A 25,876-nucleotide genomic window follows, 5' to 3' on the forward strand; every position below is an offset into this window, starting at 1 on the left:
GCCTCAGAACCCATTTCCATCTTCTTTTGAAAAAACACAGTTCATTTCATCTTGGGGGAAGAAAATGTAGAATTCTCTGGAGATTTTGTGACCTTAGAAGGAAATCATTTAGTCTAGGATAAACCAGTAATAGTATATAAATAGGTGTACTCTGGACAAGGCTTGCCAAGAGATTGCCCAACGTGTACTAAATAGAAAGGAGTAAGGACTTGACTGAACTGACATCATTTCACAGTAACTACCACCTACAGTCCTCATTAAGTTGATAAATATCCATCCCACTATCTTTAATTTTCTTCCAATGTGTAATGTGATAAAGGATAACACTTTTACCTTCTTTCCTTTCTACCGTATTTTGAAACCAAACTTGATATTTCATGCTGTAAAAATCTATCTATGGGCCCTACAGATACACTTCTTAGTATCATTAAATTGAAGTACTAAATAGTTCAAGGAAACACAATTACAAGTTAAAACTAAGATGTTAAAAATGTTCTGAGAAATTGTTTTTATAGAACACAGTAGTTCTCCCTCACTCAAAATTTTGCTTTCCGTGGTTTCAGTTACCTACGTTCAACCACGGTCCAAAAACATTATAGGGAAAATTCCCCAAATAAACAATTCATTAAGGTTTAAATTGTGCACCATTATGAGTAGTGTCACGAAATCTCATGCCCTGCTGGCCTTGACGTGAATCATTAGTCCCTTGGTAGCCATGTCAGTGATCAGATCAACTGTCAAGGTATTGCAGTGCTTGTGTTCGAGTAAGGCTTATATTATTTAATAATGGCCCCAAAGTGCAAGTAGTAATGCTGGCAATTTGGTCATGCCAAAGAGAAGCTATAGAGTGCTTCATTTAAGTAAAAAAGTGAGTATAGTACAAAAGATATTTTGAGAGAGAGCATGCACACAAGCAAACACATCTATATAACTTTTACTACAGTACAGTTATAACTTCTATTTTATTGTTGTTGTTAATCTCTTACTGTGACTAACTTTATCATAGGCATGTATGTATAGGAAAAAATGAAATATATATACAGTTTGTTACTATCCGCAGTTTCATGCATCCATTGGGGGGGGGTCTTCAAATGTATCCCCTACGGATAAGGGGGTCTGAAGTTTCAGACAACCATTGAAGGTCTTTAAATGTATCCTCTATGGAAAAGGAGGTCTGCTATAATCAAATTTGTTTACTGGGACTGTCTTTCTGCAGTCATTTACCTCCAAATGGAAAAGGGTGAGGAAAAGGAAAGAACTGAAGGAAGAGACAGCCTATATTACATGTTCTGGAAAAAAAAAAAAAAAAAAGCATTTAGATGTTTTATAATTCTGAACTCAGGATACAGAAACAATTGAAATTATGCACTTTTGTCTGTTCCCAAATCTAAGTGCATTTTCTTTAACCCATTTCCCACTTGCCCCAAAGAAGACTTGCCAGTGGGGCTTGGGGCTGCAGCATTTACCCTGAGATAACTCACAGGATTACAGTCCTAACCTTACTCCCAAAGTTTGCCATGAAATTTTTCACCTTTATTATTATCTTCACATTGCCCTAGTATATCGATAGTCTTTGGACACAAATGACATCATTCTATTTATAGCATTCTGCCTTTAGTAGTGGTACTTCCATTTACAAAATATAGTAATTCTCGATCACTGAAAATGTCAAAGCCTAGAAAATGTAGCATCCCTACGCATGATGTTAAATTAATGCTGGCAGCAAGCTGCACTTTTTCCTAAACGGGAAAAGGGTTAAGGAATATCTAAGTTTCTGAATATATACAAATCAACATTTATAAACTCCAACACTGTTTTTAAAGAACTAGCTATTTAAATTGCATCTGTGGCAAATTCTTTCCCTGTAAAAATCATCTCAGATTTGTCTTCTTATGCTAACTTTCTTAAAAGTCAGAGTACACAGGTACTCCTATGCATGTGGGCTGCAGGGTGGGAGGAGGGCACTGACAGTATAGGGAGGGGGCTACATGCCAATCTTGGATTGAAGATGTGCTAGAATGAACCTGATTCAGAATTTTACTTCACTGAGAAAACACTAAGTAGCAATAAGTCTTAAGTTAGCCTGATGACAAGCATTTTAGTACCTTTAGAGAGAAAAATTATGAGGTTTATTTCCAAAGATTCATTGTTCGTGCTTTTCAAGGAAGTACTTCAAGCTCGGAGAAACATCAGAGAAACGTCAAGCCATACTCCTCTCCATCTCTCCTTCCCCATGCACTGTCTCTATCCAATGCACTGTTTAGTGGGCCACTCAGGACTCTTCCTTGGTCCAAAAGACTAGGGTAAACTAGTTTTAGGCCTGTGGAATGTGCAGGTCAGACCTCTGAAAACCGAGGGTGTGGCTAGGGATATAAACATAAGCACACAGCTCTACCACTTAACACTAGTTGAAATTGTGAGCAAGAGATTTAACCTGTGCCTCGGTATCCTCCTCTGTAAATTGGGAAAAAATGACTGTCCTGTCATCCAGGGAGTGGAGGCAAGTGCTTGGCACACATTGGCAACTGTTATTAATGATAGCGTCCTATGCCCTTTAGTCAGTGACTGGGGTTTAACGATCCATTTCGAATTACATTTGTGCAGTGCTTTACTTTCATGTTATTTTATTTAAAGTCTCTAGCCTCGGCTCAACAGATGGTATTATTTCCACTTTACATATGAAGGCAGGAGTTGATATGATCCAAAGATACACTCTCCGTGGGAGTGATGGGCCAGGCCTCCAGGCAGGGCCTCCAACCGAGGACCATCTCAGAGTCACAGCAGGGTCAGTGAGGTCCAAGTGAACTGAATGATATAGATTTTATCTTCTTGGGGATAAAATAATTCCATCTTCCAAAATCACCCATGAATAAAGGAGTTTTGCCCTTTCCCTGTCTAAAAGGCGCCTCAAGAGTCTTGAGTAATTTCTTCAAGGTCTCATAGAAATGTGTCAGAGAATGCATCTGAGAGAACACTTAAGGGCTAACTAAGGAGGGTCAAGGACCTAAGAAAGAACAGGGACAGGAGTGTAGGCTTGTTCACTTGGCTGGGGGAAGCTTGACTGAGGCCTTCACACTGAGAGAGAGACAGTTCACAAGTGTTAGGGTTAAATCTGAGGGCAGGAAATATGATTTTGGTAGCAGCATCACTCTGGATAAAAAAATAAAAATTACAACAAATATAGAGGTAGGAAACTAAATGACTTTCAAAATTTTCATCTTCATCAAACATCAAATTACATTTTCTCTGGTTTCGTTATAAGGCTTCTTTTGGAAAATACCAATGAAAAAGAACAGTTGGAAGAAGTAGTAAGTCATAGAAAAAAATATATAAACATATGACATAACTGAAACAAGAGTGGTCAAGGAGCATGAAGAAAGGTAGAGTTGGGAGGTGTTCCAGGTGATCTAAAAAGTCGCTAAAATCATTTCCTACAACTCCACAAAAATATTGCTTCGAACTTTACACAGGATTAAAAGTTTGGGAGCATCTACCATCGAAGGTAAGCAAAAGGCTGGCTTGCCACACAACATTATTCCATGATGACTATGAAAAAACTATATATATAATTTCCAAATTTGTAGAGAATTTAAAAAAATAATAATTAAAAAAAAGTCAAAAAGGAGAGAAAAAAGACAAGTCAGAACAAATAGAAAGCCCAATATGATGGAACTAAATGTTTATTAAGTCCAAAAGTAAAAGTGTGTAGAAATCCAGTTAAAAGACAGAGTTTGTCAGACTGGAATGGAAAAAGCAATCTATCTACCTCAGAATAAGGGAAGAATATCTAAAACCTAAAAATCTGGAAAAATTTAGAGAAAAAGAAATATAAGACATACCAGGTAAATATTGAGCAGAAGAGCTGAGGTTGCTGCATGAATAACTGGATGCAGGCTTGAGGCCAAAACACAATTCATGAGATAGTTAGTCACACTGTAACAGAACAAAGGGTTCCTTTCACTAGAAAGATAAGATAATTCCAAATATTTATGCACATAATAAGACAGTGTGGGGGTTCAGAACAAGCCACTCCAAGATATGTCTCTGTGGTATGGGGATTGTTTTGAGCTAAAGGCAATTTTAGCTCCAGACTCAAGAGAAAATTCTGACACTCCTTACTTAAACTACCTAGAAGAACCTGAATTAGGGGCCTTGCCCATAACAGGAAATTATCAACAATAGTATGGCAGGGTGAACTTCTATTTATTAAACATCCGTTCTTATCGTCCTATGATGACTCTTGAAGCTCTCAAGGTGCATTACTTCCTTAGCTCAAAATGCCTGTCTTACCTCAATCCCCTATTTCATCTCTGAACCTCTTGTGCATATGGGGTCATTGACTCGCTCATGTATGCAGCGTTTCCACGCATATGTATGTATTAAATTTGGTTATTTCCTCTTGCTAATCTGTCTCATGTCTACTTGATTACTAGACCAACCAAAAGAACCTTGAGGTTTTTCCTTCCCCACAACAGCATCAAAGTAAAGAGCAAAAATGGACAGAACAGGGAAAATAGATATAGCCACAATCATAGGAGTAGACTTTAAAACACCTTTCGCTAATTAATAAGCCAAAGAGACAACCCTCACCAAAAATTAGAACATGATAGCAAGCCTGATCCAATGAGCATATACAAAACATTTCAAACAATAATTGCACAATGCCCATGCTTTTCAAGAACACAGGGAACAAATGCTCATGAAAACTGACCACACGCTGACCTGTAAGAACAAGTCTAAATAATTCTGAAAGGACCCACTTCTTACAGCACAATACAATTTAGACAGGGGAGTGGGTAACCATGAACACCTTAAATCTTATTATACTTCTAAGTATAAAGGTCTGAAAGGAAATCAGAGTGGGAATTAAAAACCTTCAAAACTGAGAATGACAACATACAACACGGTAAATTGGGTAACCTAAGTAAAGAAGTTTTTAAGAGGGAAATATATTTGTCTAGAAGGCACCTCAATAAAGAGGTTTTAAAAAATCAGAATATACCCAAAAGCGTGGAAGGAAAAGAACACAAAAAGCAAATATATAACAGAAGCTAATCAAAGTCTAAGGTGGATTTTCATTTTAAATGACCCATGAAATAGAGAAGCTAAATAATAACACAAAAGGAAAGCAATAAAGAAAATATGAAGGGCATTCTGATCAGTAGAGGGAAAGGAGACCATGCTAGATGAACAGGACCTAAAGGAAGTGACGATACACAATGCATGGACCACAGGCTAGCTGGGATAAAACACTAGACCAGGAAAGGACTCTCCATGGGGAGGCATTTGATAAAACAGAAGCTTACTGAAATGGAAAGGTAACAATCACTGAATGAAAAAGAGGTAAGATTTTATAAAACTAATAAATATATATGTGTATATCAGGGTTCAGCCAAAGATATGGATATATGTTAAATAGGCACTATATTAAGAAATTCATTGCAAGAAATTGTGAGGGCTAGCAATACAATTCTGAAATTGACAGGATGGGTTTTGGGGCAGAAGCCTCAGCTTCTCCTAGTCTCGAAGTCTTGGAACAGATGGAATCAGGCCACCCACATTACCTGGGATGCTATGCCTTACTCCAACCAACTGATCATGGCACACCTACAAATTCATAGCAACACCTAGACTAGTGGTTGAATAACTGAGCACTGTAGCCTAACCAGGTTAATCCATCTAACTGAGCATGTCACATGGATGTACACACACATGTACATATGTATGCATGCATGTAAACACACACAAAAGTTCTCTAGGCAATAAAAATGTGATGTTTTATTTTTCCTTATCACTGTTTCCTTATTTTCCAAAATGCAGAGTTTGCTTTAACTAAAAAAATGTTATTTTAAAAAAAGAACAAGAGGTAACCACAATAAAAGCCCACCTTATAGCTGATATTAGAGAAACAGTACTTAGTCTTCCACTTTTAAGTACAATGTCAGTAAACTGTAGGTATCTCTTAAAACATCCTTTGAGGCTGAGGAAGTTCTCTTTTTTCTCGGTTTGCAGAATATTTTTCACAAATAGGTATGGAAGTTTGTGAAACACCTTTCTTTTTTTCTTTCTTTGCATCTTTTGAGATGACCTCGTGGGTTTTCTTTATATTATGGAAATGTGGTATACTACACTGATTTTTGAAAGTTAAACTAAATTTGAATATCTGAGATAAACCTTACTTGCTTGTGATACATTATTATCCTGTTATATTGCTAAATTCAATTTTTATAACTATATTCATGTGAGTTGGTGGCCTGCAGTTTTCCTTTCTCTTCACATCCTTCTCTGGTTATGGTATCAAGGCAATCCTGCTTCATGGAAAAAGGTGAGGTGTGTTCCTTCCTGTGCTGTGGAGCCTGTATATAACTGGCATTACTTATCATTTAATGAATGGTAGAAATCACCAGTGAGGCCATCTAGGACTGTAGGATTCTTTGTGTCAAGAATTTTAATTAAAAATTCAATTTTTTTAATAGATAAAAGGCTATTCAGGCTATTCTTCAGCAAGCTTAGGTAGATTGTGCATTTTAAGAAATTTGTACATTTCATCTGAATTGTCAAATTCATTGGCATAAAGTTGTTAATAAATTTCCCTTATCCTTTTAACAGCTATAGAATCATAGAGATGTTCTCTCCCTCATGCTTGATGTTGAAATTTTATGTCTTCTTTTTTCTGATCAGTTTGGCTAAAGGTCTTTCAGTTTTATTTATCTTTTCAAAGAACCAACTTTTGGTTTCACCGATTTTTATCTATTGTATTTTCTTAAATTTTCATTTTGATAGATAAAGCACAGGTCAAAACTCTACTCCCATTCAGATTTTTTAAAGCTAAGAAGAAAACTGTCAACCTAATTAAAGGAATCTACTAAAACTCAATAGGTAACATTAATTGCAAAATACTAAATATTTCTCCCCTAAGACTGCGAACAAGACAAGAATGCCCACTGTCAACACGTCTATTTAGTACTGTACTACAGGTCCTAGATAATGCAATAAGGTAAGAAAAAGAAATAGAAGGTATACAGAATAGCAAGAAAAGTAAAACTTATCTTTAGTCACATCTGACATAAACATCTATGTAGACAATTCCATGAAATCTTTTTTTTTTTTTTTTAATTATTCTCTATGAGTTTAACAAAGTTCCGAGATAGGTCATTATTTTAAAGAATCAACTGTTTTTCTATGCATTATCAACAAACAATAAGAAACTGGAATTAAAAACAAAACAATTACAGTAGCATCCCCAAATTAATAACTTAGGAATAAAGTACGTGTCAGATCTCTCTAAAAAACATAAAATTCACTATTGTTAAGATGTCAACTCTCTCTAAACTATTCTACAGATTCAGCACAATCTCAATTGAAATTCCAGCTTTTTTTTAATATAGTTACTGATAATGATTCTGAAATGTACATGAAAAAGTAAAGGGATCATTTATAGCCTAAGCAATGTTGAAAAACACAAAGTGAAAAGACATACGCTATCTGATTTCAAGACTTCCTATAAAGCTACAGTAATCAAGAAACTGTGATACTGGCATAAAGAATGTCATGTAGATCAATGGAACAAAACAGAGTTCAGAAATAGACATATATTTACGCTCAACTAATTTTGAATAAAGGTAAATCAGCTAAATGGGAAACAACCTTGTTAACAAGTGGTACTGGAATAACTGGATAGCCTTATGCCAAAAAAAAAAAAAAAAAAAAAAGACCTTTAACCTGACCTTATACAAAAATGATCTCAAAATAGGTTACAGAAATGAATATAAGAGCCAAAACTACATAACTTCTAAAGAAAACATAAGAAAAAAATCTTTGTGACATTGGGTTAGAGAAAGATTTCATAAGACACAAGAAGTATGAAGTATCTAAGAAAAATCTGTTAGGTTGGACTTCATCAAAACAAAAATCTTTGCTCTACAAAAAACACTGTTAAGAAGATGAAAAGACAGGCCACAGACTAGAAGAAAATATTTGCACAACATAAATCTCGTGATGAACTGGTGTCTAAAATACATAAAGAACCCTCTAAGACACAGAATATATATTTAAAAACTCTCAGTAAAACAACCCAATTTTTTAGAATAGACAAAAAAGACAGATATGAAGAAATGAATACTTCACCAAACAACATACGTAGGTGACCAAATTTATTTTTAAGTACATGGAAAGATAATCAACATAATTTGTCATCAGGGAAAAGAAAATTAAACCCGCAATGGGATGCCACTAGATAGCCACTAGCACGGCCAAAATTGAAAAGACTGACCATACAAAGTGATGGTGAGAATACAAAGCAATGGCTCTCTGTCACTGTTGACGGGAACATGAAATTGTTTAGTCACTTTGGGAAAGTTTGGCAGCTTTCTTAAAATGTTAAAACATTCCCCCTACCATATGACCCAGAAATCCCAATCCTTGATATTTACCAAAGAGAGAGTAAAACATATAGCCGGCTACATAGTGTTTTGTATGCAACTATTCATAGCAACTCTATTCATAACAGTTAAAACTGGAAATTACAAATGTCTATCAACTGCTGATTGGATAAACATGACATATGTATCCAATGGAATGGCATGCTAAGTGAAAGAAATCAGTCACAAAACACTTTATACTGTATGATTCCATTTATGTTAAATTCTAGGGAAAAAAAATCCTATTGTGACTAAAGCATATCAGTGGTTTCCTGGCTCTAGGGGATAGTAGGGGGGTAGTATTGGCATAGGGACACTTCTTGGGATAATGGAGATGGTTCTATGTCACGATTGTGGTGACGGAAACATGACCATACTGATCTGTTAAAACATCAAATTTTACATTTAAAATTGCTGAACTTCATTGTATTTAAATTGTCTCAATAAAGCTCTCAAAAGTGAGGGTGGGAGAGGATGTAGAGAGGGTGGGAAAGGACATAGAAACAAGTATCACTATCTCTATAAGAGGACTTCTGCTGCAAAGGGGAGAAAGAAGTGGGGTGGCAGCGGGCGGAAAAAGTGGACAAAAGGAGAGTATGTTTGCACACTGGTAAGGGTACTCCACAATCATCCCCTCCAAAGGCAAGCTGAGGGAAAGGAGGGAACACTCCTATAAGGAGTGGCTTCGGCAAGAACAGCAAGACTTTGTACCGGGCAGACAGCAGAGCCTATGGGCACAATGGGAAGGCTGCTGGGATGTGCACGCAGCTTCTCTAGACTGTGAGAGTGGTTCTGATGGCTGCCTCAGGGTATGGAGCCAGAGACTGCTGCAGAGCTAGCAAGGAGGCCAACTTTCACTGCAAACTTTCATTACTCACCAAGTTAAATAACTGGTTCTCATCTCCTAAAGTGTACACATGCAGTCTCACTTAAATAGAACCATATCAAACTTTTAAAATAAACTCTCTAACATGTCTGTGAATCTGGGTTCTTTTTGTGTTTTTGTCATTACAACCAATGCTGCCATGGGCATTCCTGACATATGTCTGCATGCACACGGGGAAGGGTATCTCTTGTGATGCCACAAAGTGTTCAATTCCATAATACGAAATGTCCAAAATAGGCAAATCCATAGAGACGGTCGTTTTGCTTAGGGCTGGGGAGAAGGAAATAATGGGGTGTGTATGGGTTTCTTTCTAAGGTGATGAAAATGTTCTAAAACTGTGTTACACCTGTCTGCAAATATACTAAAGACTACTTTAAATGGGTGAACTACATCATGTGCCAATTATATCACAATAAAGCTATTATTTTCTTATAAGGCGTAAAGGAAGGTTCTCCAGGGATGGACTGTTGGGCAAATGATGGGCCCCATGATGGCTGAGCATGCACCATCCCCAAGGTCAGGGTCAGAAGCAGGGTCCAGGCCAGTATAGCCCTTTCCCCAATACTCACTGGCAAGAGGCACATCTCAGTATGGCCCCTGGAGAAATGTGCACCCAAGACCTCACTGACCACTCTTCTGTGATGGTCAGTGGGCAGCCAGGCACCGGGGGGCACGTAAAAGAAGGTTTCGCACTGTTATTAGAGCTGCTCTGCAAAGTCAGCAGCAAGCAAACACCACCCCTCCTTCTGTACAGCCCTCACATGAATGGCAAGGTCTGAGCTCAGAGCCACTTCCTCTTGCTCCAGTGTGTCCAGACTACACACTGCAGCTACAGCCACGCCACTCCTCAGCAAAAAAAGTGTCCTGGGGCTGGCCCCTGTCCAGTAAATGACCCAGTTTGGCATTAAGATCCCTTATCAACATAGCTTCCACCTGCATCCGGGAATGTCTGAAGCTCAGCTAACCAGGTTTACTTAGCATGCTTGTACATGCTGCAAGTTGTGCAAGATACTGATGGCACACAGCTAAAGAGGGCATGGGTGTCCTCCAACGTTGCTTCATGCGCCTCCCCCCAAGCCCGCCAGCCCTCTTTCACTCACTGTTTCTTCTACTCAATGGCACATTTAAGCAAAAGGGACTGTTACAACGAAATTATTTCTAAAATTACATGTTTGAGGAGAGGATATGGAATAATTAAACCTTAAATATTCAAATATTAACTTTACAAGGTCTATTTACTTTATCCTAACACTGATGTATAACTGTAAGACATGAGAGGGTAAACAGGAAGCTTCTACCTGGCTCTACAGAGCATCTCAAAAGGAGAGCCAGAAACATTGGCAGGAAGATTCATCACAAATGAACTCCGGGCCCAGGCACCTGGACAGACCTGGTCACATATTTATGTAATGTAACATTTCTAATGCCCAGACATGCAACCAACACAACACCACACCCATCAGCACTGAAACACCAAAAACAAGACAGCCCTTGCAACTGAGCATGCGCTACCAAGTCAGCAGGAAGGTAGACCTTGGGCAGAGCTGGGGCAGTGAAGACCTCCATAGGCTGTGTGCCCTAGGTTTACAATGACTGACAGGAGTCCCACCCACTGGACATACTATCCCCATCAGGGAGGTAAATCCAGACAGCTTCATCCCTAACCCCATTCTCAGGGTCTACCAGCTATGTCATTTTACTGCTTTTAAATAATACACTGTATGGTGACTGAAAAACAAGCCTTTACTCATTCAAATCCTCTGAGGCATGCACCTTCACAAATTAATTTTACAAGTGATAAACAAATTTTGCATTCAGCAAAAAAAAAAAAAAAATCTTGTTGAAGCAAGTATCTCACTAGAATTTGAAAAGCCTCCTTCTCCTCTGAATTTTTTTGAAAAAGGAAACTCTGCTTTTTTGTAACGAGTTTGCTGCCAGAACACAGGTGTTGTGAAAATCAATGCTATATTTAAGCCTAAATGGAAAAGAAAAAGACTCGCATCAACATCGTTGTCATTGGACACGTAGATTCTGGCAAGTCTACCACAACTGGTCATCTGATTTACAAATGTCGTAAGATTGACAAAAGAACCACTGAAAAATTTGAGAAAGAGACTGCTGAGATGGGGAGGGGCTCCTTCAAGAATGCCTGGGTCTTGGATAAATTAAAAGCTGAACATGAGCGTAGTATCACCATTGATAACTCCCTGTAGAAATTCGAGACCAGCAATTATGTGACCATCAGTGATGCCCCAAGACACAGAGACTTTATCAAAAACATAATTACAGGCACATCAAAGGCTGACTGTGCTGTCTTGATTGTTGCTGCTGGTGTTGGTGAATCTGAAGCAGGTATCTCCAAGAACGGGCAGACCCATGAGCATGCCCTTCTGGCTTACACACTGGGTGTGAAACAACTAACTGTTGGTGTTAACAAGATGGATTTCATGGAGCTGTCTTACAGCTAGAAGAGATATGAGGAAATCGTTAAGGAAGTCGGCACCTACATTAAGAAAACTGGCTACAACACTGACACAGTAACATTTATGCCAATTTCTCATTGGAATGGTGACAACATGCTGGAGCCAAGTGCTAACATGCCTTGGTTCAAGGGATGGAAAGTCACCCATAAAGATGGCAGTGCAAGTGGAACCACGCTGCTTGAAGCTCTGGATTGTATCCTGCCACCAACTCGTCCAACTGACAAGTCTTTGCGTCTGCCACTCCAGGATGTCGACAAAATTGGTGGTACTGGTACTGTCCTTGTGAGCCGAGTGGAGACTGGTGTTCTCAAACCTAGCACGATGGTCACCTTTGCTCTAATCAATGTAACAAATGAAGTAAAGTCTGTTGAAATGTGCCATGAAGCTTTGAGTGAAGCTCTTCCTGGGGACAATGTGGGCTTCAATGTCAACAATGTGTCTGTCAAAGACATTCGTCATGGCAGTGTGGCTGGTGACAGCAAAAACGATCCACTAATGGAAGCAGCTGGCTTCACCTCTCAGGTGATTATCCTGAACCACCCAGGCCAAATCAGTGCCGGATATGCACCTGTGCTGGATTGTCACTCAGCTTACACGGCTTGCAAATTTACTGAGATGAAGAAGATTGATCATCATTCTGGGAAAAAGCTAGAAGATGGCCCAAAGTTTTTAAAATCTGGTGATGCTGCCATTGTTGATATGGTTCCTGGCAAGCCCATGTGTGTTGAGAGCTTCTCTGACTATTCTCCTCTGGGCCATTTTTGCTGTTCATGACATGAGACAGACAGTTGCTGTGGGTGTCATCAGAGCAGTGGACAAGAAGGCAGCTGGAGCTGGCAAGGTCACTAAGTCTGCCCAGAAAGCTCAGAAGGCTAAATGAATATTATCCCTAATACCTGCCACCTAAGTCTTAATCAGTGGTGGAAGAACGGTTTTAGAACTATTTGTCTCAATTGGCCATTTAAGTTTAATAGTAAAAGACTGGTTAACGATCACAATGCATCATAAAACCTTCAGAAGGAAAGGAGAATGTTTTGCGGACCATTTGAGTTTTTTTGTGTGTGTGGCATTTTTAAGTTATTAGTTTCTAATATCAGTACTTTTTAATGGAAACAACTTGACCAAAAATCTGTCACAGCATTTTGAGACCCCATTAAAACAAAGTTTAATGAGAAAAAGGGGGGGGACTCTAAGAATTGACTTTATGAATATTAGACAAGTCTCCAAATATAAAGTGCTTAAGAGACAATCAATATTTCAGCAAGTGGAGTCTCTCACTGAGCAGCACTAACTGTGTAAATAAAGCCAGCCAGCCTCCTGCACCAGCAACCCCATAGCCAGGTGAAACACAAGGAACCTCACAATGTTGGATGGAGAGCAAGGTGTGCTCAGGCAGCCTGCTGCTCTCATATACAGGGACCACTTACAAGGCTGTAGGAATCAGATCTGATTCATCTATGGGTATTCTATTATCAAAGTGTGCTTCCAATAAAAAGGCTGGGAATGATGTGGCAAGCTCCACTCTCCTAGTCCTTTTAGGAAAGAAAAGGCACAAAGGCAGGAAGGGAACAGACCTTCAAAGCCCCAAGGGGGAGTTCACAGCTTGACTTAATACTCACTAGAATGCAAGAAGAAAATGCTGAAACAACACGATTTTTTTTTTAATCTAAAACATCAGGGGAAAAAAATCTAAATGTTGCCACTCTTCCCAAGTAGAAGGACACTGGCTGTATGTGGAGTCCAGTGACCTCCAGGCCAGTGCCAGATCCAGAGGAGGAGCAAGGGCCATGGACCCATCCATTATCATTTTACAGTGAGCTCACTCCCTGTTTACTCCCAGCCAAAGCAGGCCTTGCTGGTGACTCTCAGAAAATGGGCAAACGACCACAGGAGTTCCTGCAAGGCCCAAACACCATGAGCAGCCACGGCAACAGCAACCACAAAAAGGAAGAGCTGATATTACCACTTCTGAGATAAATTTTTCATCAGCCGGAATGTTTTGCCTGAGAGATCTAATCAAGGTTGACAAGAACTCAGTAAGATTTCAAAACTCACCTGCAGTGAATGAACATCACCTCAATAAAAGGTACATGCTCTGCTTCTGAAAATTATCTTTACTAGCTATGGCAATGAACATCAGCATTAGCACAGAACCACACCTTCAAATCACAGCACCACCAGTATTAAAACAAGGTTATTTAAAAACAAAGTCTTTGTTCCATTAACATACAAAATAAAAAGCAAGATGCTTATTTTTCCTTCATCTTAGAATAAGCAGACATACACTGAGGGGTGGGTAGTTTTTTTTCTTTTTAATGACTGTGGCACACAATCATCTATTTACAGTGACCGCTTGTGTTCCACTTAATAGGAGATGGAGCCATTAAATAACCCCATGAAATAATAAGAGAAGAAACATGATTATTTTCATCCAGTAGTTAGGGAGACCAGGGCTCAGAAATGTTAAGTGACTTTCCAAGATCAGAAGAAATGGAACTTAAATAAAAATTGAGCGCCTCTGCATTTAATTCCCGCCTAAATCCTCTAAACCCAAGAGCTAGTGTCTTTGGCAAGTGCTGACCCAGAGCAGAGGAGGGCTGGCCCATAGAAGAAAAAAAAAGAATGCATTAGATGATCCTGGCCAAGAGCCAGACCCAAAGTGAGATGGCTTCCAACCACTGGAGTGAGAGAATGAATGTAAGCATATGTGATGAGCTTTTAATAATTCAAGGCTGCCCTCACATTATACTGCAGACAGCAAATAAATAGATTGTGAAAGCATTCTGAAAACCTTACCATGAACTGTTGCTCTTCACTAATGAAGCGCAGTACCTTTTTTATCCTTGAATTTCTAATCCTTATCTTTTAAAAGACATACCATTTATAGATTACTAACAATGTACAATCTGTTGTGGGTTTTTAAAAATTATTCATTGCTGATTTTCAACAAGTCCAAATGAGACATTTTTTATTGAGAGAATAAAGTGGAAAGTTCCAGAGAGGAACATAGTTTCCTCCAAGAGAGGCCTCTCTAGGCCTATCATTGACTGGAGGGAGGACAATAGATATCAGCTGACCTTGCTTAGAACAGGAAACAGGCTCAGGAAGCAGGAAGGAGAAGAACGAGGCCAGGAGCCAGGATACAGTAAAGAGACACTGCTGGTTCAAATGGCGGTTCTGTTAAAGAGGATATGGTACAATTTTGGGAACACTCCTTCCCCCTAAAAGATGGGGCATGTAATAAACAGCAACAGAAGCTAGTGTATTACCTCCCAGAACAGGCAGAGCTTCTCCTAAGCCCTACAGCCATCATCTCCATAGTCCTGCAATGGGTAGGGTCATCCCTGGGTGGCTCCCATCACCCTGAGAGGTTGGCAGGCTACCACATTAGGACAAAAGCTAATAGTTCAATATCCAGTTTGGCATCTTTTATTCTAAAAACTTACCACAAAATAATCAAAGGGCTGAGGTAGGGACAAAAATTAGTTTGCAGGAGGGACAACAGGGAGGGACATTAGAAGAAAAGGTACAGGGAAAGGTGGGCTCTGCCAGGCCTCCGTGTGTATCCCCAAGAGGCAAGGGTCGGTGGCATAAATGAACTTTCCTTAAATATACCCAATACTCTATGAGGTCTGCTGTGAAGGAAGACAAGAGAGACTATGCTGTCCAAGTGTTCTAACCGGCTGCAAGAAGCCTGCCAGTAGCCTTGTTCAGGGACCCTCCTGTATAGCCAGTAAAATGTAAAATGGTACAGCCATTGTGGAAAACAGTATGACAGTCCCTCAGAAAACTAAACACAGAATTAAGAATTACTATTTGATCCAGCAATTCCACTTGTGAATGTATACCCCAAAGAAATGAAAGCAGTCTCAAAAATATACTTGTACTCCATGTTCATAACAGTTTTATTCACAATAGTCAAGACAGGGAAGCAACTCAAGTGTCTATCAACAAATGAATGGATAAAGAAAATGTGGTCAATTCATACAATAGACTATTTATTATTCAGCCTTTAAAAGTAAGGAAATTCTGACACTTGCTATAATATGGATGAACTTTGAGGACACTATGCTGAGTGAAATAAGCCAGACACAAAAAGACAAATACTATATGATTCTACTTACATGAAGTACTTAAAGAAGTCAAATTCATAAAGACACAGTAGATGGGGTGACCATAGGCAATTTATGAATCACTGGCCTTCACAGCTCATCCCTGCTAGCCTCCTCCCTTCTGTCTTCCTCTTCCTTACCTCCACAGGACGGCCCTTTTCTGAACTGGCCTCCTTTCAATCTGGTCAGCAGGAGTAGGCACACCAGGTAAGGCCTTCCACTACTCACACAGGGCACTCTGGCCCCAGGTCCTCACCAAGGTGACTCCTGCAAGAAGCTGGGAAGGAGCTATATGACAACCAAAGGCGTCCTTGCTGGCACTCAGGATTGCAGAGTATTAATGCCCCGGCCACTGTGGTCAGCTTCTTCTGGACTAATCTCTGAGAAGTACCCAAGGCCAACTCTAAGGAGCAGAGCTGTTTCTCTCTGTGGTGGTCATGCAGGGATCTCTGTCAGTGTAGGATCAGAGAGGCAGTAGGTGAGTATTAGATGAGTGGGCAGAACAAGTACAAGTTGGAGCCGAGCAGAATTCAAGGGGAGGGGCCCTGGAGAGGCTGCCAGAAATGCCCTGCCTTCTCCCAGCAGGCACCTTCTGTCCCTGTAGGTGGACACCAGCACACCTCTCTTGGTCGCCTAGAAGCACACAGAAGGGGCGTGGAACACTGGCTGCTCCATTTCTGTCTTTATTTTTTATTTACTGAACACTAGGGTAAAAGTAGTGAAAAACAGTTAAGTTCTTCAAAACACAAATGAGGTGCAATTACTACACTCAATTCCTGAAATCTATCTTTAAAAACAGTTCCATGAATAAGCCTTTTTCCTTTTATGAAACTACAACCATTTCTCATAATTACAGGGCCTCTCCCAGCTCTTCCAGGCCACACCATCCAGGAACTGTGTGCGCCTCCCCAACCACCACCAAGAATGTCCACATCTACAGCTTTGGGTCCCAGGAAGATCAACTCCCTCACTGGTTTTAACGATGCAGAAATTGAGGCCCTAGATACTTTTCACTCACAATTACAGAGATCAAAGCTCTATTAAATGACCAAGGCTCTTGCATGCACACCCCAAGTGGTCTTATAAATGCTCCCACATACAGAGCAGACACTGGGAAAAGCCTGGAGTAAGGCTTCGGAGCAGTTGGGCGAGCTCTTTCTCTATATCACCCACATTGCAACTGCATGTCCCCAGCGGGATTTTTACATCATTTGTACAAGTTTCCACATTTGTATATGCAAGCAGCTAGCTTAGCAACATGGTAAGGAGCAATGCAGGCAAATGCCTTTGTTACTGGTACTGAAATAACACCCTGGGTTCATCACATATCTGGAAATGATGCCCTTAAGATCTTCCTTTCATGGTCCTCGGCCTTACTCGGAGCTTCTGTTTAAACTAAAATGAGTGTTCAGAAAAATAAAGCATACACCCAAAACCAAAACAATTTGAACTTTAGTAGATTTTGCTATCTAACCAACAGGAAATCTACACAAATACTCTGTAAACCTCACTCTCTTAAAAGCCAGTAGATTCTAGAGACTTCCTTCCAGAGGCCCTGGGCTAGGTGTTTCTGAGGGTGGCTTTCTAAATGCTGCGCATTCATTCCTCGTACATTCTGAAAAGCCGTCTCCAAAGGTCATACTCTAGAGCTGAAGGTGAAAAAGAAAGGAAGTCCTTAGACAACAGAGAACCAAACAGCCCAACAACAAAATATTTTCCTTTATACATCTCCAGGATTTCAACTATTCTGACCCAGGGTGCCACCTGCAGTCAATTTCAGTGATGATTCAGACACTGTGCCCTGCACCTGAGACAGGGCACTTGTGCCAGAGATTAGACCACATGGCTGTCACTGGACATTATCTTCCTCATGGTAGTAAACTCCACATGGTCAAATTTTAGTTTTAACATATTGTTTGCTTTTTTTTTTTTTTTTTGCCTAAGATTCTAGAACATTTCTCATTACCATTTTAACTTCTAGTAAAAAAGAAGAGGACACATAGTTTGATAAAAATATAGATGACATTAACTGTGTTTTGTTGTGTCTTAACCACTTTTCCAAAATACTACAAAGGGATCAAATACAACAAACAAGGAAACAACAGTAACTTCAGGAGCCTCAGGCTGCTCCTGCCTCCTCACTTTGGTCCAGCAGTCTTGACTGTTCTGGCTAATCCCACTCTGACCCTTGGCTGCCAGCCAGAATTATTATTAATAGCTTATTAAAACTTCTCATTTTAGCTTTTTCTACACTCACAAAAGTTGTTGTCTGCCTCTCCGCCTCTCCACACTGAACCTAAAGGTGGAATATAATTTCACAAAAGGCACCTTCACCCATTTCCATATCCAATGATATGTTTCCATTTTAATCTATACTAGATTGTAATTGATGCAGAAAGAACAGCATTCACCATTCTTGTGAAAGCTACAAAAATCCTAAGTGTCAAAGATAACAAAATTAGCATCACAGATTGTAATCAGTTGATAAATATGTCTGTGATTAATGATTTTTAAGTTATGTGTGATGAAATGCTAAATAATTATATACCTTAAATTTTAAAATATTTAAAAGATTAAAGGCCCACCAACCTCTTTCTGTTACCTATATTAGCCAATGTTGGTGCTTTCAAGAATTAACGTCCCTTCCAAATACAAGGGCAACATGGCATTCATGGTAAGGATGACAGCAATTCTAGGAACAGCTGCTTCATCTATCATACCAAGGGACTCCCTTTTCCTGTGCGTGTGCATGTGTGTGCTGTGGGGTACAAAAAGAAGAGGAAAAGATTTAGATACACTCAGTACTCCTCTGAGTGGCTGCAAGACAGATCTAAGTAGTAAAATATCCTGCTGGGCCACACCATGAAGTCCCCAGCTATAGGCAACGTATTCTGGCCTCCACACAACCTGGGCCGTTTCACATCTGGACTTCAGCTGCAGTCCAACCATTCAGCACGGGCTCTTGGAGCCACGGGTTCCTATCCCAGTAACATCCAAAAAGAGACCCCCTTTCCATCTCCATGACACAGAGTAGATTATTCCAAGCCTGGACCATGCCTATACTGCTGCAGCACTCCTACTTCCCCATGAAGACCCCTTATTCCTGATCTTGGCTGCTGCCTCCCTTGGGTCTCACCGTTCTTCCTCAAAGTATGAAACCTGCTCCACACAGGTGGAAAACCTTCTCGGTTATCCTATCTCTGCCCTCTCCTCAGGAAATTCCACAGAATCTTTGTTCCTCCACTTCCAAGAGGCCCCAACAAGGGAAGCAGGCATAGGCGCGTATTCATGACTTGGGCCTCTTTGCCCTGGGCTCAGTTGTTACAGTGAGGGCTTCCAACAAACTTCTGGAGAATTACCAACTGCCCTTCTCTGACCGTCAGCAAAACCCCGAAGCAGTGAGCCGGCTCATTTGGGGCCCAGTTACCATCTTCATCATAATTCAACTCTGAAACAAAGGATTTGATTCAGCTTGTTCATGCTCCATAGTACACCTCAAAAACATTTAACAAGTATCTTTGGTTATAGTTAAAATCTGAAATACAGCATCAGCTGGGTAATGCCTAATCACAAGAAGTCTCAGCCTCAGCAGAACTGAGGGCACTGTCCACCTATCTATTTAGAACAAAATTCAAAATGTAGTTATAAATGAAGTGGACAATACTGAAGCCTGAATGAAACATAATACCTGATAAATGTAACCCAAATCCAAGTTGGGAAAACATATCTATAATATTTGCAGTATTCTTCTTACCCAGTTTCACTTCCCGCGGTTTCAGTTACCTGTGATCAACTGAGGTCTGAAAATATTACATGGAAAATTCCAGAAACAAATCATAACTTTTAAATTGCACATCATTCAGAGTAGCATGATGAAATCTCATGTCTTCTCACTCAGTCCTGCCTGGGATGTGACTCATCCCTTTGACCATCACATCTACACCGTATATAGTAGCCATGTTGGTTATCAGAAGGGTTAATAGAGTACAATAAGATATTTTGAGAAAGACTGTATCATATAACTTTTATTACAGTACGATGTTACAATTACTCCATTTTATTGCTGTCGATTTCTTACTGTGCCTAATTTATACAGTAAGCTTTATCAAAGGTATGTATGTATAGAAGAAAACAGCATATAAAGTGTTTAGTACTATCAAAGTTCCAGGCATCCACTGGGGGTCCTGAAACATATCACCTGTAGATAAGAGGGGACTACTATATTTAAAAATATATGCTAGGCAATGATTAAGATTTAGTCTTACAAAGTTTTGAAATTTCTAAAGGAAAAAACTTAGGTAATTCACAATTCTGTGTCAGAATTTAGGGAAATCGACCCAAATTTTCTTCATGTTCTATTAAACTCTGATGCAATCCAGCTCCTCTAATGAAGACAGAGCCTCCTTCCCCAGCATCTGGGCCCCAGAAGCCCCCCTAGAACACTCTTACACTCACACAAGGAAGCCTGGGCCAGACCAGGAAATGAGAAACCTAACCAATCCACCAACTTACTGTCACCTCATGAATGACTCCAGGCATGACCAGTAGGAAAACCACACAGGCAAAATAAAAATTAAGGGAAATGATAAATCGCTGCTATTTTTAAGACATTAAATTTGGGGGTGGTTTTGTTACACAGCAATAAGCTACTGATTACACATCTTATTCAGGTTAAGACCTAATTTGAAATATGGAGAAAGTATAGAAGGTGCTAATAAAAACACATTTAACTCAGAATTATTTTTCTCCCCCCAATTCCCCTCCTCCATTGTGCCCTAAAGCGTACTCGTGTTTCCTTGTAAGATTGAAACAGCACTCCAAATGACACAATCCTAACGTGGCTACTTGAAGTGAAAGCCTGTATCGGCACCACCCATCACCTTTATCACAGTGCTTATTATACTCAAAATGTTTGGCATGGAGATGGCCCAGGGTGAAGTACGACCATATGCTGAATACCTGTGAAATCCTTTACTGTGAATCAAAGTGAACAACACTACGTTAATTCTAAAATTTTAGCATGGAAATCACATTCTAAAATCTTTCCCAAACTTTTTGAAGGATGCTGTGAAACCTTTAATAAGTAACAAGTCTTGAAGCCAAAATAATGAAAATTTTAAAAAATGGTCTCAAAAGAATCTCCTTTCCACCTATCCCCTTCCTCATACAGATAGTGTAGTCATTTCTAAGTGGTTGTTAATTTAATTCTTTGAAAGCCCTACCAGGCATAACAGTTTTGTTTGCTGGTTGGAGAGTTGCAATCTTAAAGACCTGGTGGGAGAGGAAGTTCCAGAGTAGACAACTGGTTTTTGAAGAAAAGCTGGTAAATGGAACTTCAGAAACCCCACATTCACATGATAACAACACATAATTGTGAACCCCAACGCACCTCATTGTGTATTCTAAACTCTTGGATCCTAATGATTAATTACACACAAGTATGTGCTATATATATTACATATAATATGTATACATGTAACATAAATTATATATATATATATTTCTCCAATGTCGCTTGCTTAATATTTTCAACATAATTGAGTAGGTTTATGAAAGATCTGTGCAGAGTTCCAATGTTAGAGAGCCTAAAGCTGAATTATTTGGGGGGAAAGTGCAAAACACAAAATCCACAACTATTTTTCAGTTCAGAAGATTGAGAATATCTGAGCATCTGCACGTAGTCCCAGGGAATGTGCTACAGAGCACCCTCCAAGGTAGGATAGGGTAGGGGGGGATCCGCTAGGCCCCTCAGGCAAGGCAAGGGATCTCCACTGCACTAAAGAGACACTGCAAGACAGAAGTAGCCACAGGACTTCCTGAAACTTGCTTTCAAAAAACATTCCAAGTTCTTATGTCATGCTTGCTTTAACAGTAGAGAAACAGGTGTGCTCACTGGAGAAAGGGAAGAGCAGTGAGCTGACTACACAGGCTGCTCACAACTCCTGCTTGTGTTCGCAAAAACATGCAAGGATGGGGCTGAGGGGAGTTCTCAAGAGAAACCTGTCTTCGTGACAGACTTCGACTTGCCTACAAACACCAGACTCTTGTTTAAGACTGCACTCTTCCCTAACTAATTCCTTTTCTGTGTTTTTCAGAAATAAACTCTAGTCAGAGGTGTGGCACTTAGTAAGACAGAACCTAAGACTGATTTAACAAAGCCTCTCTCTGGAGCATGGCTCAATGGAGCACACCAAGCCTGGTTCCAAAAAGCTAACTCCCTAGAAAAGGCCAGTAAGTAAACTATTTGGCCTTTTGCAGGCTTGATTAATGTGAACAACTCTTTAAAAACATGAAAACCACCCTTGCAATCTGATCATACAAATTCAGGCCATGGTTTGCCAGCCCCTGGCCTATGGACAAACCAGCATGCAACCCAAATTCCTCACTGTGACTTTCCTGTCTCTCTCGATCCCCTCCACCCAGAGAGACTCATCAGACACCCACTGCGTCCTCAGAAGGGGCTGGCTTCTCACTGTGTGCAGGGACAGTAAAATCATACAGACCTATTGTCTCCACACCTAACACAACTCTGAGTGTCCAAACGCCTGGAGTGAAGTGGTACTGGAACTGGTGTACTGGTGGGCAACAGCACCTGGGGCCCCCTATTCCAAAGAACAAACTGCTCACTTCCACTTCCACGGGGGCCAAACCTGAGACTAGTGGGCAAAGCAACCCCAGAAAACCAGTGTGCCTTCAGCTTTCAAACAATACCTATGAATGTGCAGCTGCCCTATGGCAACTCATGGAAACCTCTCAGGCTCTGTTGAGCCCTGTTCCTCTGACTTGGCCCCTACCTTACAGGTGCCCTTCCCAGCCTGAAAGGTCTGCCTGCTTCTAGAGGCCTCCAGAAATCCTCCAGACAACAAAACTCTCTCCACTGAGGAAGCCCCCAAAGCAATTCCAACAGACCCGGAGAAAAGTGCTTGCTCGGGAAAGGGGTTCATGTTTAGAAATATCTCCTAGATATTCATCATCCACTATTTTGGATTAAAACCAATTATATCTGAGGGAAATGACAGTACAACAGTAATTCAAAGCAAGACAGCCCTTTTAAATTCCCTCTTTTCATTTTATTAAATAATTTATCATATGTGTTGTAGTCTTCATGCTATTCATTTGCTACTGCATGTCTTCAAGATCTAACGGGAAGCATCAAATTTAAATATGTGTACTTACAGCAAACTATTTGAAGAGGCTGCATTTACCTGGTTTCTATTTTACTCACAACACCCACATTGCTCAGCATTTGAACAATAAGTCCTAAATCAAACCAGTTTCCAACATACTTTGTCCAAACACATTTTCAAGGCTTTTCTGCGTAACACTTTCTCTTGCTCCCACCTTAATTTCTTTCTCTAAAGGAAAACAAAGGACAATAAAAAGACCACAGAACAAGAAGGATTGTAATAGAAGGCCCTCCTGTTTTCTTGAGGTAAGCAGACAGTTGTGCAGTCAGTTAGGATTTCAATCAGGATGTGTGCCCCAGATTAAAGAGGAACACCCCCATTCTTCCTCCTGTGAGCTTGGAGCCACCCACTGCATGGACTAATCACTATCCAGCTCAACCCTAGCAACCTATTCTAGAATAGGCACAAACACAAGATCAAAGCCACATGTACTCCAACCTCGACAGGTTCTTTCAAAAGAGAACACAACATTCTCTGGTCTCCAAAGGCTTGAATCAAAACAAAAAGCAGTGGAGCAATTCCACTTCTGGGTGTATGCTTGAGAGAAACAAAGACATACATCCACAGAAAAACTTGTATGCAGATGTTCACAGCCATATTACTCATAATCGCCAAAGAGAGTGAAACAATTCAGATGACTACCAACTGATGATAAACAAAATGTGTTCCATCCACACAATTAAATATTATTCAGCCATGAAAAGGAATGAAGTATCAACACACACTACAACATGGATGAACCTCAAAAACATGATGCCCCAGAGCATGTGCATCCACTTCCAGAACAGAAAAATCGATAGATAGAAAGCAGGTTAGTGGTTGAGGGTTATAAAACACAAGAGGGGTGATCCTTGTGGTGAGGGTACGGTTCTAGCCTCTTGACTGGTGATGAATACAGGAAGCTAAATGTGATAAAACTCCACAAAATAGACACACACACAACTGAGAGCAAACCTGAGCAATGTAAGATCAGAGGATTTTATCGGTGTTGATATCCTATCCTGGTTGTGATACTAATCACACTTTTTTAAGACAGTACCATTAGAGAGAAACTAGGCAAGTGTACAAGATTCTCTCTACATTATTTCTTACATGTGAATCTACAACAATCTCAAGAAAATCGACAAACACAAACCAGGTGTGCCAACCCAGCTGAGGGCTGAAGCTCTGAAAGGCTGGGGGACTGTCCCCTAGGCACAGCCCAGGTAGAGGCTATGCTTGCATGACGATGAAGAATCTATTTCAAGTCCCAGAAACAGCAGGGAAAGAGATGAGCCATTTCAATCAGGCATGGTGAAAAGCCTTGGTCAAACCACCAGAATTAGGAAAATCAGCTTCTCTTCCTTTCCAAGAATTCTTGTGAATACTAGAGTAAAAATGGGTCTTTCTTCCCAGACCTCGGCTCAGGCTGAGAAGACCCTACATTCCAGTATGTGTCTTGACAGCAGTCCTGAGAAAGTGCTACCTGGGTATATATTGAGAAGTTTCTAGAAGGGGCTGTGAGCCACCAGAAGTCTCATCCAGCAGTCGGGATTAGGTCTGCAAATACCCCGTGGGGCCGCCCAGCCCAGGGAATGATGTGGAGTCCTGCATGGCCTGGCCAACACCTCTCCAAGGACACCCTTGTCACTACCCTGGAGCCCAAGAAACACCCTCAGCCCAGTATGGATTCTGTATCAGTGACCCCTGAAACCTTCCACCTGCCACGTGAGGCTAAATGGCAAAAGGCTCCTGCAATCTGACACCCAGGAGCCTTGGAACAAATTCTTCCAACCAGGTGCAGAGAAGACAAGGAAGCAGTTTCCACTTTGAACACAATTCTCACTTCCCCTAGGACTCCTACTACTAACGAAAATGACCAGAAGCCCAGAGGCTCCCCAGCTGAGTGTGACAGCAGGAGCCCTGTCAAACTCCACTCATCTGACCTCACTTTCTCCCACTGCAGAACCTAATGCAGCAGTGAGGTTTAACCAAGGAGACAATCATTTCAAGTAAGGTTTCCATGATTTTGGTTAAAGACACTGCCAGGTGTGGCGGCAATGTCTCTTAAAGTCCTCAGGCCTGCCCTGTTTACTCCACAGCTCTTCACAAATACAGAAGGATCAGGTGAGAACCCTCTCTGCCGACTGTCCCCATGGCCCTGTGACTACATGACTCAGCTCCATGCTTCAGCTTCCCTATTTGAGAAAAATGTGGTTGGTAATGATGTTATATGCTGCCTCATCTCCTTAGACTTATTGAGAATTTAAAAACTGCGACAGAAGAACACAGCACAGTGCCTGTGTGCTTTTGTGATGTACCAGGAAGAACACAGACTGACCTTCATTTCCACCCGAAACTCTTTAAAAATACTCACTTAAGAAACATGCACATCACAAAAAGGGTAGGTTGAACATGACACCCATCTGAGCTATTCCCAAGAAACAGACTAACCTTGCCAGGTATCAACTTATAGTTTGGTATACTCTGAATCCAGCTGATCCCACTCCCAACAGACGTGGGACACAGGGTTCCCATATAAGCCCCAGAGGTGGAACGACTGATTGAAAGCACAGGGATACCCTGGAAGTCAGTGCACAAGTCCAGCACCATCTACGCCAGCAGAGTTTATCTCTGATGGCAAGGGAGAGATAGAGCAGTGCATCCCAACCTCAAAGAGTGCTCCAAGATGACCAAGCCAATGCAGACCCACCAGAGCCACACCTGCACCACAACGCAGAAAGAGAAGGTAGGTCTCCAAGCGCTCGAGGAGAACCAGCATCCACCAGGCGGCCCTGTCAGGACCAAA

General features: G+C 40.6%; 2 protein-coding genes across 7 annotated transcripts in view; one reads left to right on the plus strand and one right to left on the minus strand.

The window, feature by feature from the left end:
• Window positions 1-25,876, minus strand: part of ANKRD11 (ankyrin repeat domain 11) — a 190,358-nt gene that overhangs the window by 61,162 nt on the left and 103,320 nt on the right. The window lies entirely within an intron of this gene.
• Window positions 11,286-12,961, plus strand: LOC107502333 (elongation factor 1-alpha 1-like). The gene is given in 2 exon segments (XM_036231555.1): window positions 11,286-12,548; window positions 12,550-12,961. Coding segments are annotated over 2 exon segments (1,383 nt in total). The 3' UTR covers window positions 12,670-12,961.

The sequence above is a fragment of the Rousettus aegyptiacus genome, unplaced genomic scaffold, assembly GCF_014176215.1.
Source record: "Rousettus aegyptiacus isolate mRouAeg1 unplaced genomic scaffold, mRouAeg1.p scaffold_m13_p_14, whole genome shotgun sequence".
In the NCBI taxonomy this organism is placed as follows: domain Eukaryota; kingdom Metazoa; phylum Chordata; class Mammalia; order Chiroptera; family Pteropodidae; genus Rousettus; species Rousettus aegyptiacus.